This window comes from Pundamilia nyererei, unplaced genomic scaffold (assembly GCF_000239375.1).
Source record: "Pundamilia nyererei isolate P.nyererei 1_Seehausen unplaced genomic scaffold, PunNye1.0 scaffold00336, whole genome shotgun sequence".
Classification (NCBI taxonomy): Eukaryota; Metazoa; Chordata; class Actinopteri; order Cichliformes; family Cichlidae; genus Pundamilia; species Pundamilia nyererei.
The window spans coordinates 403,019-424,714 of record NW_005187737.1 but is presented as its reverse complement, the minus strand read 5'-3'; the positions used below and the strand labels follow the sequence as shown (position 1 = coordinate 424,714).

The 21,696-nt window shown below is 43.1% G+C and overlaps 1 protein-coding gene across 2 annotated transcripts in view; it reads right to left on the bottom strand.

Annotated features, from left to right (window-relative positions):
- Window positions 1–6: 6 nt before the first annotated feature.
- Window positions 7–21,696, bottom strand: part of rin1b (Ras and Rab interactor 1b) — a 38,757-nt gene continuing 17,067 nt past the window's right edge. For both annotated transcript variants that reach the window (XM_005751981.2, XM_005751980.2), the window contains exons 2-12: window positions 18,884–19,027; window positions 18,370–18,484; window positions 16,569–16,641; window positions 16,115–16,206; window positions 15,276–15,448; window positions 14,790–15,074; window positions 14,094–14,649; window positions 6,685–6,993; window positions 6,144–6,275; window positions 4,291–4,460; window positions 7–375 (exon numbers count right to left, since the gene is read on the bottom strand). In XM_005751981.2, coding sequence (XP_005752038.1) covers window positions 52–375; window positions 4,291–4,460; window positions 6,144–6,275; window positions 6,685–6,993; window positions 14,094–14,649; window positions 14,790–15,074; window positions 15,276–15,448; window positions 16,115–16,206; window positions 16,569–16,641; window positions 18,370–18,484; window positions 18,884–19,027 — 2,373 coding nt within the window. In that variant the 3' untranslated portion in view covers window positions 7–51. The remainder of the gene's footprint in view (window positions 376–4,290; window positions 4,461–6,143; window positions 6,276–6,684; window positions 6,994–14,093; window positions 14,650–14,789; window positions 15,075–15,275; window positions 15,449–16,114; window positions 16,207–16,568; window positions 16,642–18,369; window positions 18,485–18,883; window positions 19,028–21,696) is intronic.

The following is a 21,696-nucleotide window of genomic DNA, read 5'->3' as shown; positions in this document are numbered from 1 at the left end:
TTCCTTCCTTCCTTCCTTCCTTCCTCCTCCTTCCTCCTCTATGCCTCCCACTCACTCCTCACACACCGACTCGCTCAGGTCCACGGCGCCACCCCTGGTGAGCCGCCGCATCTTGCTGAAGTCGTGGTCGGTCCTCAGGTAGGAGAGCGAGGGGCCTCCCTCGCTGTGGCTGGCGAGGTCCTGGGGCTGGGCCTGGGGCGGCAGGGCCCTCATCTCGCCGCCGCTGCGCCAGTACAGGGTGTATTGCTGCGGGTCGGACACTCCGAAGGTGGCGGCACACAGCTGCGCCAGGGCCTGGCTCGTCTCCCCGGCTCTCCACTGCAACGTCCGCACGGCGCTCCGCTCCCCGTCCTGGAACAGTATCCGAACGCACCTCTGGAGGCAGCGAGGGAGGGAGGAAGAGAGAAAGAGAGGGAGAGAGAGAAAAGGAGTGAATATATATACTGTATTTATGCAAAACACAGGTCAAGAGGCTTATGGAGTGAGGGCAAACGAGGGGGAGGAGAGAGATGGAGTCAGAGGAGGAGTGAGGACTGTATAAGCACGGGCTGATACGCTGCCACAATAAATGAGCCAAAAAATAAATAAAAAATCAGAAAAAGGACGTTCATGAAAGAAAAATGCCTCTTAAACAAAGCTCCTGCTTCCCACACACAGCCGGCAGGTCCGAGAGCTTTATGCGAAAGCCATCTTCATGAAACTGCTCTGTTTTCCCCTGCTCTGCTTCATGTTACAGCTTCACTGACAAACTCCCGGCATAAATCCACTCGAGCGAGTCCACTTCCAAACTCAAATATCATCCATTAAACTCGCTCTGCTCTGGTGCTCTGCTGAAGTCCCCCCCCCCTCTCCTCCACCACCGCCACCACTCAGCAGACACAAACTTTTTTCACATTTTCCACAGAGCAAAAAGCGAGCAAACCCAAAACTAACAGGTCTATCGCAACAATCGCTGCTCTTCAGGCACTTGAGCCATTATATAATGTCAGATTCGACCACCTACAGACGCCCTCACAACTCTCTGTAAAGCACACACACACACACACACACACACACACACTGTGAAAACATGCGGGACATAATCCTTTTTACCAAACATCCAACCTTGAGAAACCAGGGAGAATCCTCTTCCCTGTCGCTCACGGAAACACACAAACAGACAAACCATCCAGCCTGCCTCCCTCAACACACACACACAGCACAGAAGAATAAGTGGCTTTTAAAAGAAGCAGAAAAAAAGAAAGAAAAAGCAGTCAGTAGCAAATATAATCAACAGGTCAGCCATTATCAGAACTTACAGAGTCACTGAGCTCCTCGCTGTCCGTGTGCATATTGTGTTTGCCTGCTTCGATGGGTAGATGCAGCTCAATAAATTTCATGTTATCTGACCGCCCACTTCTTCATAGCACTTGGCTCACTGATCCCCGCCTGTGTCAGTGGAAAATCTGGCTGCCGGGTGAGTTAGATCGGCTATTTGAAGCCAGGAGAGGAACCACGTGACGAGACAGAAACGTTGTGGATGACAATGCCTGTTTTCCATGGCATCTGGTGGACCGTTACACAAACGTGGGGCCAGCAGGGTGATAATAGAAGAGTGTAGGTAAAAAGTCAGCGTGCGTGTGTGTTAGTGTGTGTGTGAGCACGCATTAGTGCACGACCGGTCGTAAGCCGGCGGCCCCAGATCAGAGGATTACCTCTAAAAATGTCTAAAAACTAATCCCCCCAAATGAATTTGAAACGTGTTTGCACTCAGAAAACCAAAACAGGGAAATCCAGGTGTGCTCTTTCACCTCTGATTTAAAAACCGCCTTTCCAAAAACTCCAGCTCTGTCCCCGACTTCATCAAGAAGCTTCAGCGGTGATGCCCGAAATCAACTTTGAGTCAAATGTGGGTCACTGCTCCTTTTTTTTCTACCCCACCTGCCAGAGTCACAGATAGAGGACAGTGTGATGTTGCTCAACACTGTGTTGCCATCAGTGTAATTAATGTGCTGTAATATCTGACCTCTTTGGATGGATTAGCACCTCTTTTTCGATGTCGCTTGCTTCTTTTGTGCAATTTTTATGTGCCAAAGTGCACTGTGACAGTTCTAAGCAGATGCTGGCCGCTCCAAGCTGCAAAGACCACACGTTTGATACGAGAGAGACTTTGATTGTTCTGCCAGAAGAAAAGAGATTTTAACTGGTGCCATCAAGCGATGATTTGCTTTGTTATTCTCTGACAGTCAAAGACGAAGCCAGGGTAGCCTGCTTCTGAGTGCAGCTTTGTGTTTAATCCATAAACGTGCAGAAAATGGTTAAAGCTATACTGCTGTCCAACACCAGCACTAGTCAAAGCAGCATGCAGAAGCTTTGCAGCTGCATGGAAACACTTGTCTTGGCCCTTGTATGAGGTAAGCTAGAGTAGATCCAGAAAGTATTCACATTTACTAAACAAGCTATTTCTAGTAACTCTGTAATTATGCTGAAACTGCCAAACTGATAAATCAAACACACAGTTTCTTGGTGAAGGGAGTGAAATCAAAACCCCAAAGTAGACTCCTCTGCAAATAGAACAAAACCTGCAGCTTGAGAACATCTGAGTAAAAGATGTTCTGGTCTGATAGGCGGCATGGTGGAGTGGTGATTAGCACTGTTGCCTCACTGGGTTCGACCCCACCTGTGTGGCGTTTGCATGTTCTCTCCGGGTACTCTGGCTTCCTCCCACAGTCCAAAGAGATGCAGTTAGTGGGGTTAACGTAACTGATGATTCTAAGTTGCCCATAGGTGTGAATGTGAATAGCTGTCTGTCTCTCTGTGTTAGCCCTGCAGTCCGAGCATCCTGAACTGGAACCTTGATGGATAGATATTCTGTTCTGATGAGCCTTATAACCCCAAAAAACATTTAGAGAAAAAGATTGGGACAGGAGATAGTTGTCCTCCGATGTCTTCTTAAACCTGGAAATAGCAGCAGGACTGAGCGTGCAGGATGCAGGACATAAAATGTCCACATCCTTGCTGCGAATTAGACTTCAAGCAGCTCCTACAATTACTTCCTCTTTCTTACAATCTAAGACGTGCTGGTGAGCGCGCAGGGGATAGACTGTTTAATACCCAAGTCTGATGCTTTGCTTCTTACACTGGGCAGCTGTAGCTCAGGTGTTACAGCAGGTCCAATCAGAAGGTCCATGGGTTAATCTCTGACTACTCCAGGCCACATGTCTAAGTATCCTTGGTTAAGATACCAAACCCCGTGCTGACACCCCTAAACCCCCTTGAATCCATCCGTTGGAGTGTCAGCGTGTGTGAAATGGTGGATGTCCAGGAAACGCCAGGCACTGCTTGGTAATAGCATCAAGCTGAGGGAAAGGCAGACTGATCAGAGCAGAGAGACGGAGATAAACCACCTGACAAACAGGCGACGGTTCACCTTTTTAGCATGACAGTGACTTGAAGCTAATAACCAAACAGCCACTCTGGAGTGGCCTCAAAGCAGCTCTCTGCCTGTCCCTAAGTGACCCCATCAAATCCCAGACTTAAATGCCACAAAACATCAGTCGAGAGGTCTGAATAGGCGCCTTGCATCCCATCAGGCTGAGAAAATCTGCCAAGAAGTATAGAATAAAATAAAAGCTTACTTTGGCTGCTCCCTAATTCCCAACAGGGTGCCACAGCAGGGTAGCTCTGCGTGTTTAATTTGGCACATTTTCTTTATGCCAGATGCCCCTACTGATTCAACCTCAAAGGGATTTGCATCTCCTCCTGGGATCAAACCAGAGATCTTCTGCTTGTTGGGCAAACGTGCAAACCACTACATTATGGAGCCAGCCCAAGAAAAATGGAATAAAAAGCCACACTTTTACAGGCTTGACCAGAGTTATCCAAGAAAGCTCAAAACTGTAAGGAGATTTCTGCAAAACTACTGATTAGCATTCGCTTCTTTATCCATATTATCAGTTTAATCCAATTCCCTGCGTTTGTAATAACCTTCATGTAGAAAAACAGATTAAAGAAAGAAAAAAATAAGACATCCGCCTCACATGTGTTTGTTTTTCTTTTGATCGTCATTCATCCACCTGTAAGATTTAGTTTCATGTCTTTAAACCGTTTCTGCCGTTAAGTCGTCCACACGGGCCAGAATATCCCATTAGAGTTGTCTCACTGCATAATAAGCAGCTGTCCACACATAAATCACCATTTCACACAAGAGAGGTTTGTGTGAAGGCTGTATACTACATTACTCCACAACAAACCCACATGTAATGCTACTAGGGCTTGTGCACTGCTACAATCGAAGCAGGCGGCGCCTACTTGGCTCTGCTGATTCTCTTTCTGTCTCTGGGCCTCTCGGCTCCGTCTGCAGCTCCACTCTTTCAGCGCTTCTTGGACCTCTGGCGTCAGGCAGCCCGAGAACGGCTGCTCCTTGTCCAGGCTCTGGATCAGACGCAGGCTGGCGTACACGCTGGTCAGGTAGTAGCCACCTGTAGGCGAAAAAGGTGTAGGAGGGAAAAAGAGTGTAAAAACAGGACTAAATCTTGCATCACATAGTACTTCCTCCTACTCTGTCCTTAAAAAGATTGTCTTAAACTTCACTGCCATGTTCTGCTTTCAAGAGATTTTTCTTTTTTTTGTTATTTACTTCCTAAATTCACTTCCTACACTCTTCCTGTGTAAGTCAGAGGTACGAATTAATAATAGAGGATAATAATATAATAATAATGTAGTAACAGCTACCAAAATACAAATAAGACAGAGTAGATTATGAACAGTCAGTGCAATTTTAAGACAAAAAGCGAGTAAAATGTGAATCATCAAACGCAGATTTGTGGTAATATTTGAAAATGTGTATTTTTGAAACCAGGAAAAAAATTAACTAGCTGTCATAAACCTTCATAATATCTGGTACCTGTGTTCCTTCTTTCTGTCTTTTGTTAGTTTTTCATCTTTAACTTCCTGTTTTAGATTGAAAGGTTAGCTTTTTTTGTGTGTCTCTTCTGGTTTTAATTCCTGTTTGTCTTCCTTTCCCATTTTCACACTTGTGTCCTCTCTCCTGCATCCCTGACGATTTTTGATTGTCAAATACATCCAAGTATCTACAAAAGTTTTGCATCAGTGTTTTATTTCTACTAATCGAATTTATTCATTAAAGTCACTTTTCTTTATATGGGAATAGGTATGTAGTATTAGTAGAAGTCCAACAGCACAGTGTTTGTTAGACTAATTTGCATTGCCATCAAAAACACATAAGAAAAGCTTCACACAACAAAAAAACACCAAATCATTTGTCAATGACCTTTTTAAAAACAGTTTAAGGTTGCACTTAAAAATATTCCAGTCTGGATACAATTTGATTTCTTCTTCCTCTTTCAGCTGCTTCCTTTATGAGATGCTGCGGCGGGTCATCTGCCTCCATCTCACCCTATCCTCCTCCGTCACACCAACACTCCTCATTCACTACACCCATGAATCTCCTCTGTGCTCTTCCTCTTCTCCTCCTGCCTGGCAACTCCACCTTCAACATCCTTTGTCAAATATATCCACTCTTCCTCCTCTGCACATGTCCAAACCCTCTGACCCTTGTTTCTCTAACTTTCTCTCCAAACTGCTCAACCTGCGTCGTCGCTCTGATCTACTCATTTCATCTCCAGCTCGGTCTCCTGTCTTTTTGTCAGTACCACCGTCTCCAAAACATACATCACAGCAGATCTCACTCCCATTTTGTAAACCTTCACTCATGCTGCCATCCTTCTGTCATAAATCACCCCTGAGACTTGTCTCCATCCCCGCCACCCTACCTACACTCTCTTTTTTATCTCTCTCGTGCATTGTTTATTGCTTTGGATGGTTGACCCCCAAACTCAGAGGAATCAAAAGCACCTGAGAAGGTAATTTGGTCCTATTTGGCCTTTGGCCCATAAATTACTTTTGATTGTTATATCATCAAATGTTTATGTTGTCTGGCTATTACAGACGGTGATTAAAAATAACCTGACTCAGCACTGTGCTGTCCCAAAACAAAGACAGCAAATGTAACAAAACTATTGTGATAGCTGCTCCTGCGCTGCACAGTAACAGAGGTTTAATGATGGCTGTTGTACCAAAGAGATCCTGGGACGACCTGATACAGTGTTGCGGTGCGACCGATGCCACAGTTTAGGACCTACCCTCTCCTCCGAGCCATGAGGGCTCCAGCAGCTCCATCATGTACTCCACCTCTATGAGGATGTGAGGCTTGTTACACTCCACGATCACATAAGACAACGACGGCAGGAAGTCGTCCCAGCTAACTTCCTGTCCTGCATATATATTAAGAGAAGGAAAGGAAAAGAAGAGGCTGTCATCGTTCTTTCTGACAGCTTGAAATGAACATTGTACCAAATAAACAAGTGTACAAAAGCAAGCAGGTTGCGCTGCTGCCCACACAGATACAGTTTGAAATATGAAGGTTTTGACAGTGAAGAATGGCTCTGCAGAGACGCCTGACCTTCATTTTTTTCGTCTTTCTTTTTTTTTTTTTTTTACAGCCAGGATCACAAGCAGCAGCGACAAAGCCCTTTATCTGTAAACGCTACAGAAAGTGAAAAGTCTCCAGTCTCAAACTTGATCTTTAACTAAAAACATCATAAATCCACATAAAACTCCAGCTGAAGTGACTCCATCTCTGGCTACCCGTGTTTCTGTCTGTGCAGCATCCAGCAGTCTCACCGTGTAAGGACCCCATGGCCTTGTGCACACACTTGCACACTTGGAGCAGCAGCAGCACCTTGTCGATGGGCGAGTGCGTCCGCTGCATCAGGACCAGTTTCTGCTTCACCCTCTCCACCTCTCGGCTGTCTGGAACGCCCGTCCGAACACCGAGCCTTTCCATGGTGGCGTCCCCTTTCAGCCGGAGCAGGTTCTGGGTGAGACGCTGGGTGGAGCCGTCCTGATTGTGCAAAGCGACCAGGGCTTTCTCGAGGTGGGACCTCAGAGGCCTGAGCACACAGGAGAACATGGAGCGCTCCAACGCCAGGTCTGCGAAAAAGGGGAGGGGCTTGTTATTCGGGAAAACCAGCATTTATTCTGACAAACTGATGCACAAGGATGGAAGGGAACTAATTTTTGTGTTTTGTGCAACTGGGAAATACTGACACAGAAAGGTCTGCAGCAACACTTTTCATAATGCATGAAATTCCTTTTAAATTAAGAAAAAGCAGAAGAAAAGCTTTTTTTCCAGTTTTTATTCTGTCCTGCATTTTGAGAAGCACCCATGGAAATTAAAACAAAGGTACGTCTCTAGAAGAGGATCTTGGGGCCGCACCTTCTTCCAAATGACGTAATCACCTTTTTGGGTGAGGAACAGTGTTGTTCCACTGTGCATCACTGTAAATATAACTATAAATATAACAACAACCACTCAAAATTCTTCAGGTAATTTTATATTTAAACAATAAAAATACAATTAAAAAATTGGCTCCCCCTCCTATATTGTGGTTTGGTCTTCTGCAGAGGCGTGTCTAGAAGGTGGGCATGGGTGGGCACCAGCCCACCCTCAAAATGTGATTCCCCCACCACAGGAATGTTAATCTTGTAGTTCCTGATACCACTGGATGAGAGCACAGATAGGACTAGTAGGAATGTAACTGAGTACATTTACTCAAGTACTTCACGTAGATTTAATGTACTTGTACTACATTTAAATATTTCCATGTATTCTATACTTGGAATGCAATTATTCCACTTCATACGCCATTTGTTTTTAAAGCTTTCGTTACTTCTTATTTTGCAAATTAAAGAGATTCACACATCAGTAAATCAATAATTATAACCCCAAAACATCATTAGTACATTTACTTCAGGTACTTTACATATATTTGAACTATTAAGCTAGTTAAATGGGATTATAACTGTTACTTAGGTTAAATATCTAAATTCTTTTTTCCACTTTGTAAAACAACTATTCATCACAAGATTGTGTATAAATTCTCATGCAGTTTCACTTTTCACACAATAAATCTGCAAAGGCAGGGCTGTATATGAGCTTTAAATGTTATAATTTATTCAGTTTAATATTTCTAGATAAATGCCAATGTCAGTTGTTTTCTATGGCACATTTAAAAGCCACAAGGTTAAAAGTAAATGTGCTTTGCACAACAAGCAAGATAAAACCACAGTTCAGTAAAATAAACGTTGCAAAAGTGAACTTAAAAGAAAGCATATTTGAGACACTGTTCTTTATGCTCACTAGTCAATAGAAGAACTTTTTTTACTTCACACCTGAGTCTTGTGCTTCAGTGCTGCCTCCCTGTACGGTATCAACACCCATGCTGCAGCGCAGTAACAATCCTGATGCTAATGGATTAATGAAATCAATTAAAATAATGACCTCATTAACCTTGCTGAAATTTTAACCAATTTTCAAGTGGTTCGGTTTAGTATTTGTTCCTGATTTCCCATGAGACCCCACGGCTGGCTCTGCATCCCAGCCCACTGCCACTCCATTTACAAAATCCTGGAAATGTCTAAGTGGGGGGCGGGGGACCATTAGGGACCGTAACATTTTATCTACATTTATTTTAACGATTACTGCTCTCAAATACTCAGCCATCATCCAGTGACCTGCGATAAAGTGCACATAAAGTAAAATTACCTTCAGAAAACAGACAAATATATGAAAATACATAAAAAAAATTCCAACAAATAACATTGGCTTGATTTTTTTTAATGATCTCGCCCACGCTGTGTCAAGTCCCATTGTCTGGTTTCAAATTTTTATTTAGATTATTTATTTAGAACCTTCATTTAGAGGAAAATAATAATTCAGATAGCAATGGATCTGACAAAGTACGCTTAATGGAGCGATCCACAGAAACACAAATTACAGCCTTAAAAGGTTTAACTACTAACACACATTACTTACAGAGCGTACTGTACTTGACTGTGTGCTTTCTGTTTTGCCTCACATCATATAAAATCAGATGTGCTTTGGATTCGGGAGATTATTGCTGAGTGAAATGTTGTTCAAACTCTTCTGCTGTAGTGCAGAGTGAGTGTTTGTAGAAACAGCTCCTATTTTGCATGGTCACATTAACCTGAAAGCGACCCTCCCTGCAGTTCACCTCCCGGCACAGTTTTTCCATTAACCCTTTTCTCAGAGCACAAACCTTTGCAGAGACACAGGAATCGTTTCAAGGTAACACAAATCAAAGTGATCAGCAGTCCTCCTCTGGCTGCAGACTGAGACTGGGATTTGTGCCTGCTATTCTTGGTCAAGACATCGTTACAGCAGCACATAACTGCTCCAAGAAAAAAATGTCTAGACTGTCATTTCGATCATCTCTCATCGCTTTGGGCGTGTTAAAGCCTGGCAAGACTGAAGGTGGTGAGATGCCGTGTAAAAAAGATAAAAAAAACAAACAAACAAAAGACGATCTACAACCTTTTGACAATTTATTGTGAACGCTTATTTCCATCATTGAAAGTTACAAATTATTAGCAGGTAGAGCTAAATCAAAAGAAATTGAGATTTTATCTCAAAATTGAAACTTTAGATTTAATCGAATTTTTGAGTCTTTTTAGTGGCAGAAACAAGTTTCCATAATTTATGGCAAACATCCTGGCAGTTTTGATTGCATAGTATCATTATAATTAATAATAATACCAGCTATAACAGTTTCAGCTGTTCTGGGAAGTCTTTCCACACGGTTTAGGAGTGTTTGTGGGAATTTTTGAACATTCTTCCAGAGGAGCATTTGTGAGGTCAGACACTGATGTTGGACGAGAAGGCCTGGCTCTCAGTCTCCAATCTAATTCATCCCAAAGGTGTTTTTTGGGGCTGAGGTCAGGACTCTGTGCAAGTCAGTCAAGTTCTGTCAAAGCACACTCATTCATTCATGTCTTTATGGACCTTGTCTTGTGTAGTGGTGCAAAGTCATGTTGGAACAGGAAGGGGACATCCCCAAACTGCTGCCAAGGTTGGGAACATTTAACTGTCCAAAATGTTGGACGTGTTGATGTGCTGAAGCATTACGCGTTCCTATGCGACTGAACCTTTGACTACTACTTCATGGCTCAGTTGCTGTCGTTCCCAATCGCTTCCACTTATAATACCACTAACAGCAGTGAGGAAATTTATTAACTGGACTGGTTGCACAGGTGACGTCCTATCACGGCTTGTAGAAGCAGTCTGCAGGCCTAGGTGTTCGATTTTAAACACCTGTGGTCATGGATTTAATTTGAACAATGATTTGGATGGGTGAATGAATACTTCTGGCAATACTGTGTATTCATTACATAAACTAGGGATCCCAGAAACTACAATAGTGGCTCTAACTAGCAGCAGGCATAAGCTATACTTTCTCATCTTTGTTAGTTTTTCTGGGAACTCCTTTGTATCTCCCAGCCAATTTTCCACCTCGCTTGCACAAACCTGGCTCCCTCCTCGCTCTAGTCTCGCCTGCTTACCCACAATTCTTAGAGAAGTGCTTCACAGATGTCACAGAACTGAAATAAGGGTAAACCTTAGCTTTCTGTTCAGCAGGTCCTCACTTACATTCCCCTAAAGATAAAAGACGCTTTAAAACCTGCCTCCAATGAAGAAACGAGCATATTTCTGCAAATGTTAAACGACCCGTTTAAACCTCGCTGATCATGTAATTAGAAATGACATTTTCTCATCCTCTGAAAAGCTCAGGAGTGTGTTTTTGTTTTTTTTTGTTTTTGTTTTTCATTTTGTTTTGGGGTGACAACAGTGAACTCGTGTACATGTAACGGTTCACATGCGAGCCTTCCCTTACACGTGTAAAAAACACACACTCGGTGGTTCTCCTGCAGTCAGTGGGCAGTCCTGACTAAGTGGGTAACAATTCTCCAGTGCACACTGTTTTTCCACTCATCATCAATATCCTCCACTCCCTCCTCTCCATGCTTCATGTTTCCCTGCTGCATAATCCTTGAACATCTCCCCCATCTACCTCACTATAGCACTCCCCCTTGTGATCAATCATTCCCACCCTCTAGTCTCTGTTTATCCACCTCCCTCTCTGCTCCATCTCTCTCTCTCTCTCTCACACACACAGCTCTGGAGAGTAATAGATTACATGTAATGTGATTACAACCAAGGTACAGAAAAAAAGCTGACTTTTTCTTTTCTCTCTTTTTTTCCCTTTTATTTTTTGAGTTGTTACTCACAGTTCAGTAACTGATTACATTTTCAAAGTAACCTGCCTATTTCGATCTCTCCCTCCCACCCTCCTCTGAATCGTGCTGCTCTTCAAGTGAGCGTGGGACTGTGATATCTTTTTATGATAAACGAGGGGGAGAAAAAAAAAATGCAAATGCCTCCCACCGACGCAAAGCGAGATAAATCAAAATCGCAGCGCAGGAAGGAAGGAAGGAAAGGGAGGACGGAAGGCAACGGCCGACCGCTCTCCCCTGAAGCCTCTGAAGCCAGGCAACCATCCGTCATCACACATTTACACACAAGCACACGCACCTGCGAGCGCAGACGCACACACGCGCAAACGCTCGGCCACACACAAAGCAGTCCAAACACGACCAAACCTACGCAGAGGAGCGTGTCAAAAGATCTAACTAGAATGCTTCCAGAGTAACACCCTGCGATGTCTTTACAATAATGAGACGAGTCCCGCTTTGAATGCGATGGATGTGAGTGCAGGCGCGTCGGGCCGGGCTTTCCTAATGCTATTTTCTAAATACCAGAGACAATATGAGCTCCACTGAATGAGACTCTACCCCCCCAACCGCCCCCCTACGCAAACTACTTTGTGTTGACAGTGCCTTTCACTGGAGCCCGAGCAGCCCACCATTTATCAGAAAAGGCTGTCTGTTTCCACAGACCTGCATCCTCTGGCACAGTGTCTATTGAATCACTGTTTTCTAATAGTACAGTTTGTTGGTTTTTTTTGCTTTGTTTTACACATTTCTATCTCTCCTCGGTCCCTCGGTGCACTCACCATCGCCTCCTTTTTTAAATGTGATAAACCAATCAAGCATTCATATGAGAAAGGGTGGTGAGGATATTGTGCTCAGACTGTGATCCAGCACAGTCAGCTAAATTTGATCGAATCCTTCCCTCGGCGAAGCAAACTTACTTTGAGCTCCTCTGTGGCTCAAACTGAAAGATACTGAATGTCGTACAATCATGTTTAACTGTTTAGTTTTGCTTTGAGGTGTGAAGCGCTTTTGAAGATACATGCTAAGGAAGTGAAAGGATTGAACAGTCCAATCGGAGCGGGGCTGCCAGGGGGGAGGGGTGGGGAGGATCATCCACACCAATCAGATTATTGACAAAATGACCACGCTATAGAAGCAGAGGACCAGCAGTGCAGTACCAACTACAGCACTGAAAAGACTCACAGTTGAATGGATAACACTGATCATCTCACTAAAAGGAAATTTAGCCTTTATATGGATGTTTTGTGAGTTTTTGAGGCCCTCTTCTAATAAGGGTGTGTGGCTTTATCTCCACATGGGGGATCATCATGTATGAAATCACAGCCAATCAGTTCTCTGGAAAATAGCATCACCGTTCCTGGAAGATCCTTCAGACCTCTGTTTGTGGACAGTTGGAGGGTCTAAAGTTTTTTAATAGAGCGTGAAGTCTCTGTGTTTCAGTAACTGATACAGATTCTTAGACTCTTTCTTTTAAAACTGACTACAATTTTTCATCAATTTTATTGCTCTATAAGCATCAGGATATGATTCTGAAATGGGAAACGGATGTATACTTGTGGACTTTATATCAAATTCATGCCGCATTTTTTCTTTACTTGCTCAGAGAACATTAAACCCCTTTGGAGCAGCAGGTGATAAAGTTGTGATATTGAGAAGTCTGTTAACCCACGCAGATGGGCTCTCCTTCGTGTCTTTAAATAGATTAAACTTTGTGAATATTGTCACTCTTTACTTACTTTTAATCCTAAACTACCGTACAGAGTTTGTCCTCTATCTCTCTCACACACACACACACATGGCTGATTTGTCTGTAGCAGCTGTGTCACTTTCAGCCCATATTGTGTGTGTAACCTCTTCATATGTTTTTTTGTAATATTGTACTTTTATCTTCCTTCGTAAAAATCCTCCACTCTGCTGCCTGCACTGTTATCCATGATTATGATCAGCAGGATGCTGCCAACACCAACCCGTTCCTGTGAACACACTTGTAGCTAGATTGATAAAGCCTGGTTTAACTCATTGAGCTGATAACGACCTTCGTGTGATTGCTTATCCTGATCGCCAGTGTAAGAATAAGTGAATCCAGATAATAGAAAAAAATGGCACAGGTCTAGCAGACTAGGAATGGATGATCTGATATCGTTGTTTTGGTGTTGTTCCTGGAACAACATTTACTATTTTGTTCCAGGATCGACATTGCAAGTGACCAATCACATTGTTGTGACGTTATTCTTTGGCGCGCCAAGCCATTCGTGCATTTATGAAATTCCAATGTTGCAAGGACAATATCAATTCTGCTTACTGTTTATTAAAGGGTCAGGGTCAGGGTCCGTTGATCGGCGGACAGAGGCGGTTTCTCGCAGCTTAAGTACAGTTTTTTGTTTTATGGCGGTTTTTCCCGAAGTCGCAAAAGTATGACGTCACAACATTCTGATTGGTCACTTGCAATGTTGATCCTGGAACAACATTTACTATGTTGATCTGGGAACAACACCAACATGACGATATCAGATCGTGCGACTAGGAATACCCCACCATGGCAAGAGCACAAAGCAAGGCCAGCAGGACAATGCTCACGTCTTCAGCTCGAACTATGAGAACTGACTTCACCTCAAATTCTCTACAACAACATTCAATCTGTGCAATGAGCTCAAAACAATTCGGATCCACAGAGGCCACTCAAAGCAACCATCAGGACACCACAAAACACCCTCAGGAGGAAACTGAACTAAAAAATACTTCATGTTGAATTCCAGTTATTTTAATTTGTGTAACAAAGTAAAAACTAAATGTTCCTCAATGGAATAAGATTCTGCTAATAAACCTGCTCCAGCTCCAGCTTAGAGAAATTTCAAAAACACAGATCAAACTATGTTTTAAATGCACCGTGTTTCATATCAGAGTGTATTTGCATGTTAATTATGTTTGCATTTGCTTACCCTTCTCGTTCTCTGGCACCAGGGTTTCAATGGGAGGCTCCAGCTCTCCGCTGTCCAGCAGGCAACACTTTGCCTGGGACAGAAAGAGGCGCAGACCCTGCAGAAGCTGCACGGAGGTCACGCGTGATGAGGACGATGCCGAAGGCGAAGACGTCAGGGATTTGAGCACCTCTCTCTGCTCTAGGAGGAAGTCCTGAATGATACCCCCGAAGATTGAGCGCCTGTCTCTGGACAGCTCTTCCACCAGCCGGGTGAGCCGCTTGTCTGGTGCAAAGAAGCACACAAATGCCTCGCTCATGCGGTGCAGCCCGCCGCGACCTCGAGAGCGCAAGAGTGGCGGGCGATGGTAGGCGTGCATTTGGGTTTGGGACATGCTTTCAGGTTCCGTGTCTGAGTCATGGTCCTCATCCATACTGCTGAAGGAACTGCTGCTGTCGAGCTCAGCCAAAGATGGAGCCGGGCGGCGCTCCATGGCCAGAAGTGCCACCTCGATGCCTGGCTCCTCAGCTGAGCCAGACGGCTTTGGCTTCGGAGGCTCCTCCACCTTGGGAGATGTCTTGAAGAGAGGAGAAGTTATTGCATGATGTGAAAAGCGACATATTTACTATAAATCAAGACAGAAAGGAGGTGTGCTCACATATCCGTATCAGTATAAGCATGCTTTGACGTGCAAATAAAGATCCTGACTCTTATTACTTGTGGCACATAGACAGACATCAGGTCATCCTCCTCAGCAGATCCAGGTGAAACAGCAGGAGTTCTCCTCAGGACGCCTGCACCGGCGTGAACTCTCCTCTGTGGGTTGTCGTTGGTCTTGTTCAGCCTTTCTGACCCACCAGGTTGCTCAACCGAAAGGGGAGGTGAGTAGGAACCAACCCCCTCGAGGGACAGATTCATGGAGGACTCAGAGAGCCGGAGCCGCATGCTGCGCTTGAAGCGGTGCCGTTTGTTGGAGGCACTGTGGTTTGTGAGCTGTTGCTGCTGTAAAAAGGGAGGAAATGGATTCAAGGGTAGATTGATGAACTGTTTATTTTTCTATAAGTGATTATCTATAAGAGTAAAGTGCAGGGTGTAGTTATTTATCAGTTGCAGGGACGTTTCGATTTAGAGCACTTGTAGAGGCCAGAAAAGCACCAACGGGTGTCCTTGAAAGGTCTCAGAGAAAGCTTCTAAGCAACTAACCTTGCAAACCTCCAGCTGCAGAAAGAGCGGGTTAATGAAGCACAGTTTGCCTTGTGTGCCCCTTGACAGCAGGGGACATCGGTCCTGGACCCCAGTCTGGGCCTGACTGGTGGATGCAACTGGCTCCATCGGTCCATTTTGGATGTCTGAAGCACTCGGTGAACTCCAGAAGTCTAATTGAAAAACCAGGAGAGGGGAGATAACTTAAATATTTGAGTAAGTCTTTATTGTACTTTATTTTACAAGTGTTTAAACAGCGTTCCCATTTTTTAATGTTTCACCTGCTTGAAAACTAAAACAATACACAGCACAACACACAACATTAACCTGTGTTTTTTACTGCAAGCTGATCCAGAAGCAGACTGATTTTGGAGAAGCATGATGAGAAAGAGTCTGGTTATCACTTTTCGCAATGAAGTCACACCCCACTGCACTACAGAAGCATGCCGCGCATTTAAAAATAGACGCAAGCTGGCAGCCACCACTTTAGTCAGCTATTACTTTACTCTCTCATTTTCTCAAACTTTGGTTTTCTGTCAGCGATCTCGTCCTGAACACATCTTTAAAGTCCTTAAATCTCATTTAGGTTCAGTGTTAAAGGGGGAAAAAACCCTCAACAGCCCCACCCCCACCTCTGGTTAGTGAATTATGAGAGAGTAGGACAAATAGGAAATACCTTATGGTAGCAGCTCTGTTGGGCTGAAGTATTTAGGCAATTTAGACAATTAGACAGGCTGACCCAAAAATGCTGATCTACGTTAAGTAACACTTTTTATTTGGAGCAAGCGAATGTACCTGCTGCTGCAGTTTATTTTTTAAAGAGGCCACCAGTGACCGACCTTGTCCCATGTGTGAGATGGCCTCCAGCTGCCTGTGTGTTGACGCTCTAACGATGGCATCAGGTAGCTGCAGAGGCAAAGGCAACACATCCCTGCAGATCAAAGAAAAAGAAGAGTTCAAGTTTGACGATATGTGAGATCAGAAAGTTAAAACTAGATACAGTCAATTTTACTACATGCAAGGAAGTCTGTGGACAGCTAAAAATTACGGGAATAAAACTGGTTTTAAAAACCAGTGGGCATCAAGATGCAGAAGAAGATTTAGGACCCAGCGTGCAAAGACTTTGCTCCCATTTAGGTGCAAAGGCAATAGGGGAGATCTGCCACTTCTGTTAAGAAATACGATTTGGGCATTCGGCCATCCATAGTGAAGTGAGGACTCTGCATAGGCCAGTGAGGTTGAATGTTAGCAAGAAGAATGATTGAGATTTATTATCAGTTATAATATTATTACCTGCTGATACAGTAGAAGGCCACCAGTCGACACAAGTCAGGGAAGCTGAGTGCTGAGCTCTCCAAGGCGAACGCTGGTTATACACAGACAGAGTTTGATTGACAGCTAATGGGAGCAGTGGGACACTCGTTCAGCTTTAACAGGAAATGTGCCAGTTGCAAAAAAAAATCTGGAGGACCCATCCTCTCCGGCCCACATCACTTCACCGAGAGAGTGTCTGAGCTGCGCTGCGCCACAAACGCTGACTGGGTTGTCAACTCTCACACTTTTGACATGAGACACCTGTTTTCAGTCTGTCTCACACTCTCATGCTGTCAAAACAAATCTCGCTCCAATAATTAAGAGGAAGCCACGAAAAGAAGCCTTTATGAAAAGTAATCCATGTTAAACAGGCTTTCTCTCGACAGTCTGAACACCAACATGACAGAAAGCACCAGACTGCAGTTTAGTTTGTTTAGTTAGTGGATGCACACTTCGCCAAACTTCACCAACATCACAGATCGACTTTCGTGGATGTTGAGTTTTGCCTTGTTTACTCGACTCTACATTTTTCATCTATTACACATTGAAATTTCTACAAGAGAGCAGAAAATCACTGTGATGAGTTTGTAGCAGGTTTGACCTTCACCAGTAATACATGTAATCCATTTCTGACAAGCCTTTAACAGAAACTAAAGTTTACTTTGTTTTATTGATTTATTTGATTACTGGATTTATTTAATGAACTTTTCTCTGAGTTTATTGAATATCTGCTGCATTCAACAGCAGCATGATCCATTCGAGCATCTCAGAGAGCAGTGCAGCCATCCTCTGTAAAGCCATTTGTTTTGCTCTTTTTAACAGATTGATGTGTAAAGTAAAAAGTTTTCTCGTTTATTGCTTTTTGAAGTTTGAAGTTTTTGAAGTAGCAATGATTTGTATCATTGTACCACCTTTCTGCTCCATTACGGGTCCCTACTTCAATTTTTTTTTAGCTCCATCTCACCCTAACCCAATATTCTGTCACACCAACTTCAAACATGTCCTTCTTCACTACAGCCATGAACCTCCTCTGAGGTCTTCCTCTTTTCCTCCTGTCCAGCAGCTCTATATTCAACATTGTATACTATCCTTCTTCAGCACACATCCAAACCGTCTCGTGCTTGTCTATCTTAACATTTTCAACTCTGCTTCCTGTGCTTTTGTCAGTGCCACTGTCTCCAAACCATACATCTTGTTGTAAACCTTCCCTCTTACTCTTGCTGCTATCCTTCTGTCACAAATCACCAAGACACCCGTCTCCCTCCACCCCTCCCTTCACTCTCCTATTGCTTTTTCTGTTGCTTTATTTAAACTCCTCCCTCTTTACGTCCTCTGCTCCTTGCATGTTCACGTTTCCACCTGTCTCCCTCTCATTCACACATGTATTCTCTTTTGTCTTTCATTCCAGTGCATACCTCCACCTGCCCCAGGCCCTCACAACAGATCATTATGTTTTATAAAAAGGCTAATTTTGAATATTACATGTGATATGATGAAATAATTATCAGTTAATTTCGTTTGTGCACATCTAAAAAGACGTAAAAACAAGCCTGACATGGTCTTTTTTTTAGAGGTACAAAGATGACAACTTAGTGGCTGTGTAGGTAATTTCTAAAAAATAAGAGTCCAACCCTGCTGTACTCCACCACAAGCCCTCTCCCCCACATCCCCTCGCCCCTGATCTCACTCAGCCTGACTCTTGGCAGCTGTGGATGTGTTGAGTGTTATGTGTATTGCTTCAACTGCAGTTGGCTGATAATTTAGCTTGTTTTATACTCACTGGAGTCCTCCTCACAGATGAAGCACTCCTTAACAGAGGAGGCACTTCTGTCCGCTGTCACCCTCAAACACAGCACCTTCCTCTGGGTAGAGCTGCATTTGCGCACTAGAAATGTCTGTAAGCACAAAAAAAAAATCACCGAAAATAAGAACAGAACATTTTTTTAGTTTTCTCAGGTCTAGGAGCTGATGTCCACTTCATGATTAAGGTTAATTTTCATGGTTTTCAATCAAACACATTTCATTTTAATTAGTGGAGAATTGCAGTTGGCATGAATAGGTTGATTGGTGGTACTTAGATGATGATGTTAATTAGATGAGGACATTTAGACCACCCTCAGTAAATATGAAGCTAAAGCAGGGAGAGCCAGGAATCATATCCACGTAAGATTTTACAAAATCCTGCTTTTTTAGTTACATATGTAACCATCCAGTTCATTGGTATGCACAAAAGATTATTCATTATTGTTTTACCTGATTAAATAGTATGAGTAATATGATTGATAGTTCCTCACCCCGACAGGTTCTCTGAGCAGGATGTAGAGGGCAGCTTCTTGGTTGAGTGACAGCTGCAGCCACACAGGATGTGTGAGCAGCAAACGATCCAGGACGCTGAAGGCCCGCTGAGAGCCTCGCTGGGAACTGCCCACCTCCTGCATCTGCAAGACAGATGCAACCAGAGAAAAAAACAAATCAGACAAGCTGTTCCTGTCAAATATTTCAAATTTCAAACTTCAAATCATGATTTTTTTTTTTAAGGACAGAAGTTTAAAGAAGCAGATTGTGATACAGCAGCACAGTACCAAGGAGGTTAGCACTGTTTCCACACAGCGGGGATGTCCTGGGATCAAATTCATCATGTGGCCAGATCCTTTCTGTGTGGAGGTAGTAGTTAGGGTGGTTAGGTTAATTAATTAACAAATTGTTCATAAATAATCTGTCTTTCACAGTCCAGTGACAGACTGGAAACCTGTCCAGTGTATACCTCTTCTAGACAGGCTAGACTCCAACCCCTGTGACCCTGATAAAGGTAGGAGGATGGATGTATGTGTTTACTCTCTGCCCCCGTAAAAAGTGATTAGGTTTCATATTTTAATTGCTGTTGTTAGCATTTTGTACCAAGGGAAAAGCTTTGAAATGTCTTTACTTTAGTTTTATTAAATAGTCATGAACCATTTTAGCCTCTATTAAGAAAAGTAAACACATGTTAGACTACTACTGATAATAATGATAACGATAACAATAATCTATTTGCTTATGAAGTCCCACAACATCAAGAATCAACCAAATCTGGCACACAGGCACATCTTAGGCTACCAAGTTTTTATCCATATCAGATATTATGATATCATCATGTTGCCTAGCAACAGGCAAAATGACCTATTAGTGGCATTTAAGGATCTAGTACGTTTTAGAAAGGTTTGATATCACGTTAATTACACAGCATTAATGTAATATTTATACCCACAACAGTAGAATTACACATAATATATTATGATGTCACTACACTGCCTGGCAACAAACGAATAAATGACCAGTTTTTAGCTTTTATGTACCTAACATGTTTTTAATGAGGTGTGGTATCGTTTTTATTCCACAACAAAAACATCTCACATATGTCCACAAAAACTGAATTGTTCATGATGAATTATAAACAGCATCATGTTACCTAGCAACCACCTACCAATGGGCTAAAACAACCTATTGTTAGCATTTATGCACCTATCACACCTTATAAAAGCATTTTATCATTCCAGTTTCATGAACAGGCCAAACAGTACTGTCGTATGGGCATACAATAACAATAATAATAACAAGTTATTCACATGGTGTGGCCCTTCCCCACCAAAAGCTAGCATGACTCAAGAATCATCTGTGTGGTCCAGCTGCTAGCTTAGCATTAAGCTAGGCTCCAACACTGCTGATGGGACACTTTTAATGTAACACCAGACAAACTATAACACTTCACTTGAGTAGAACAGACTAAGTTGTTAATTATAGTTCAGAAGAATATATTATGAATATATAAAATAGTGTTAAATGTCAATAACTGCATGGTGTTAGAGTGGTGTTAGCTTTTATACCCAAGTCCTCCAAAACCTAATCAGTGTCAGTATGTTTACACTGTTGTCAGTTGTACTTCCTGTCTAATGGTTTGCCCTCATTAGTGTGACCTGTGTTTAGTCTGCAACACCTGTTTCCAATTAGTCATCAGCTTCCGTGGAGTATATAAGCCTCTAGCTGTTTGCTTGCCACCTGTTAGATTATTAATGATTTCTGTTTAAATATGGCTTGACTTTTGCCTGCCCCTCATTTGGATTGTTTGTCGCACAAACTGATATCCTGTGTATGACCATCGTGTGTTTTCTGGATTGAAGACTTTTATTTCGCCCCAACCCCTCCGCCAGCCCCCTCGCAAGAGTTGTATTAGATTTGTCAGAAAGCCCACATAAAGTCTCAGCAAAGTGTTATTTATGTCGTGCTGTGTGTGTGATTTATGCAGAGTGCATACATTTTTATTTTTTGCATATTTTATAGTGTGCTGTAAAGCTGTACTTGCTTGAGATAGATAGAATTATTAAACAAGAGAAAGTCAAGAGATTGAAGTGGTGAGCCAATTTTTTTTCTTGATAAATTATTCATGGTCTCAATTAGAACATATTAGCAATCCATTCCTGAGCTTTGTGGAAGAAACACCACCAGTTTCCTGCCATGTTTTTTTTTTAAACTCAATGGCCCTAGCGATGACACTGCGGCTCCTTTAGGCCCGCACCACACTCTGACTTTTACCTGCTGCCTGCCTGTGAGCGGCTTTAACCATCCTCATCCTTTACCAAACTTCACAAATCCTGAACATTTAAAGCAGCTTTACATCCTTCTGTTCCTTCTATAATCTGCCAAAGTCTGCTGTGTTTCACATGCTGCACACCTCTCCTCCTTCTGTCACCACTATAGCAGCATTCCTAAAGAATTTATTGCACTTACATTTTCTAAACAAATTCACCTTTACGTGGACGTGAAGTGAAACTAATTCACTGTTTTTTGGGATTTTTTGTGTTTGCTTATTTTTGGCTCTTTAATGTAAGCTTTCAGTCACAGTGTTACTTTCTCTGTAAGACTGGCTTGCTGCTGGATGTCACACTGTGTGGGCTGCCGGCGAACGCTTGCGAGCGTAGCAGCAGATGGTTGCTATGGCAACCTGGGCCTACACATCCTACCAGGCATTCCCACTCAGTGAAACACCCTTTCTCTAACAAGTTGGAGATGCGCGCACACACACACACACACACACACACACACACACACACACACACACACACACACACAC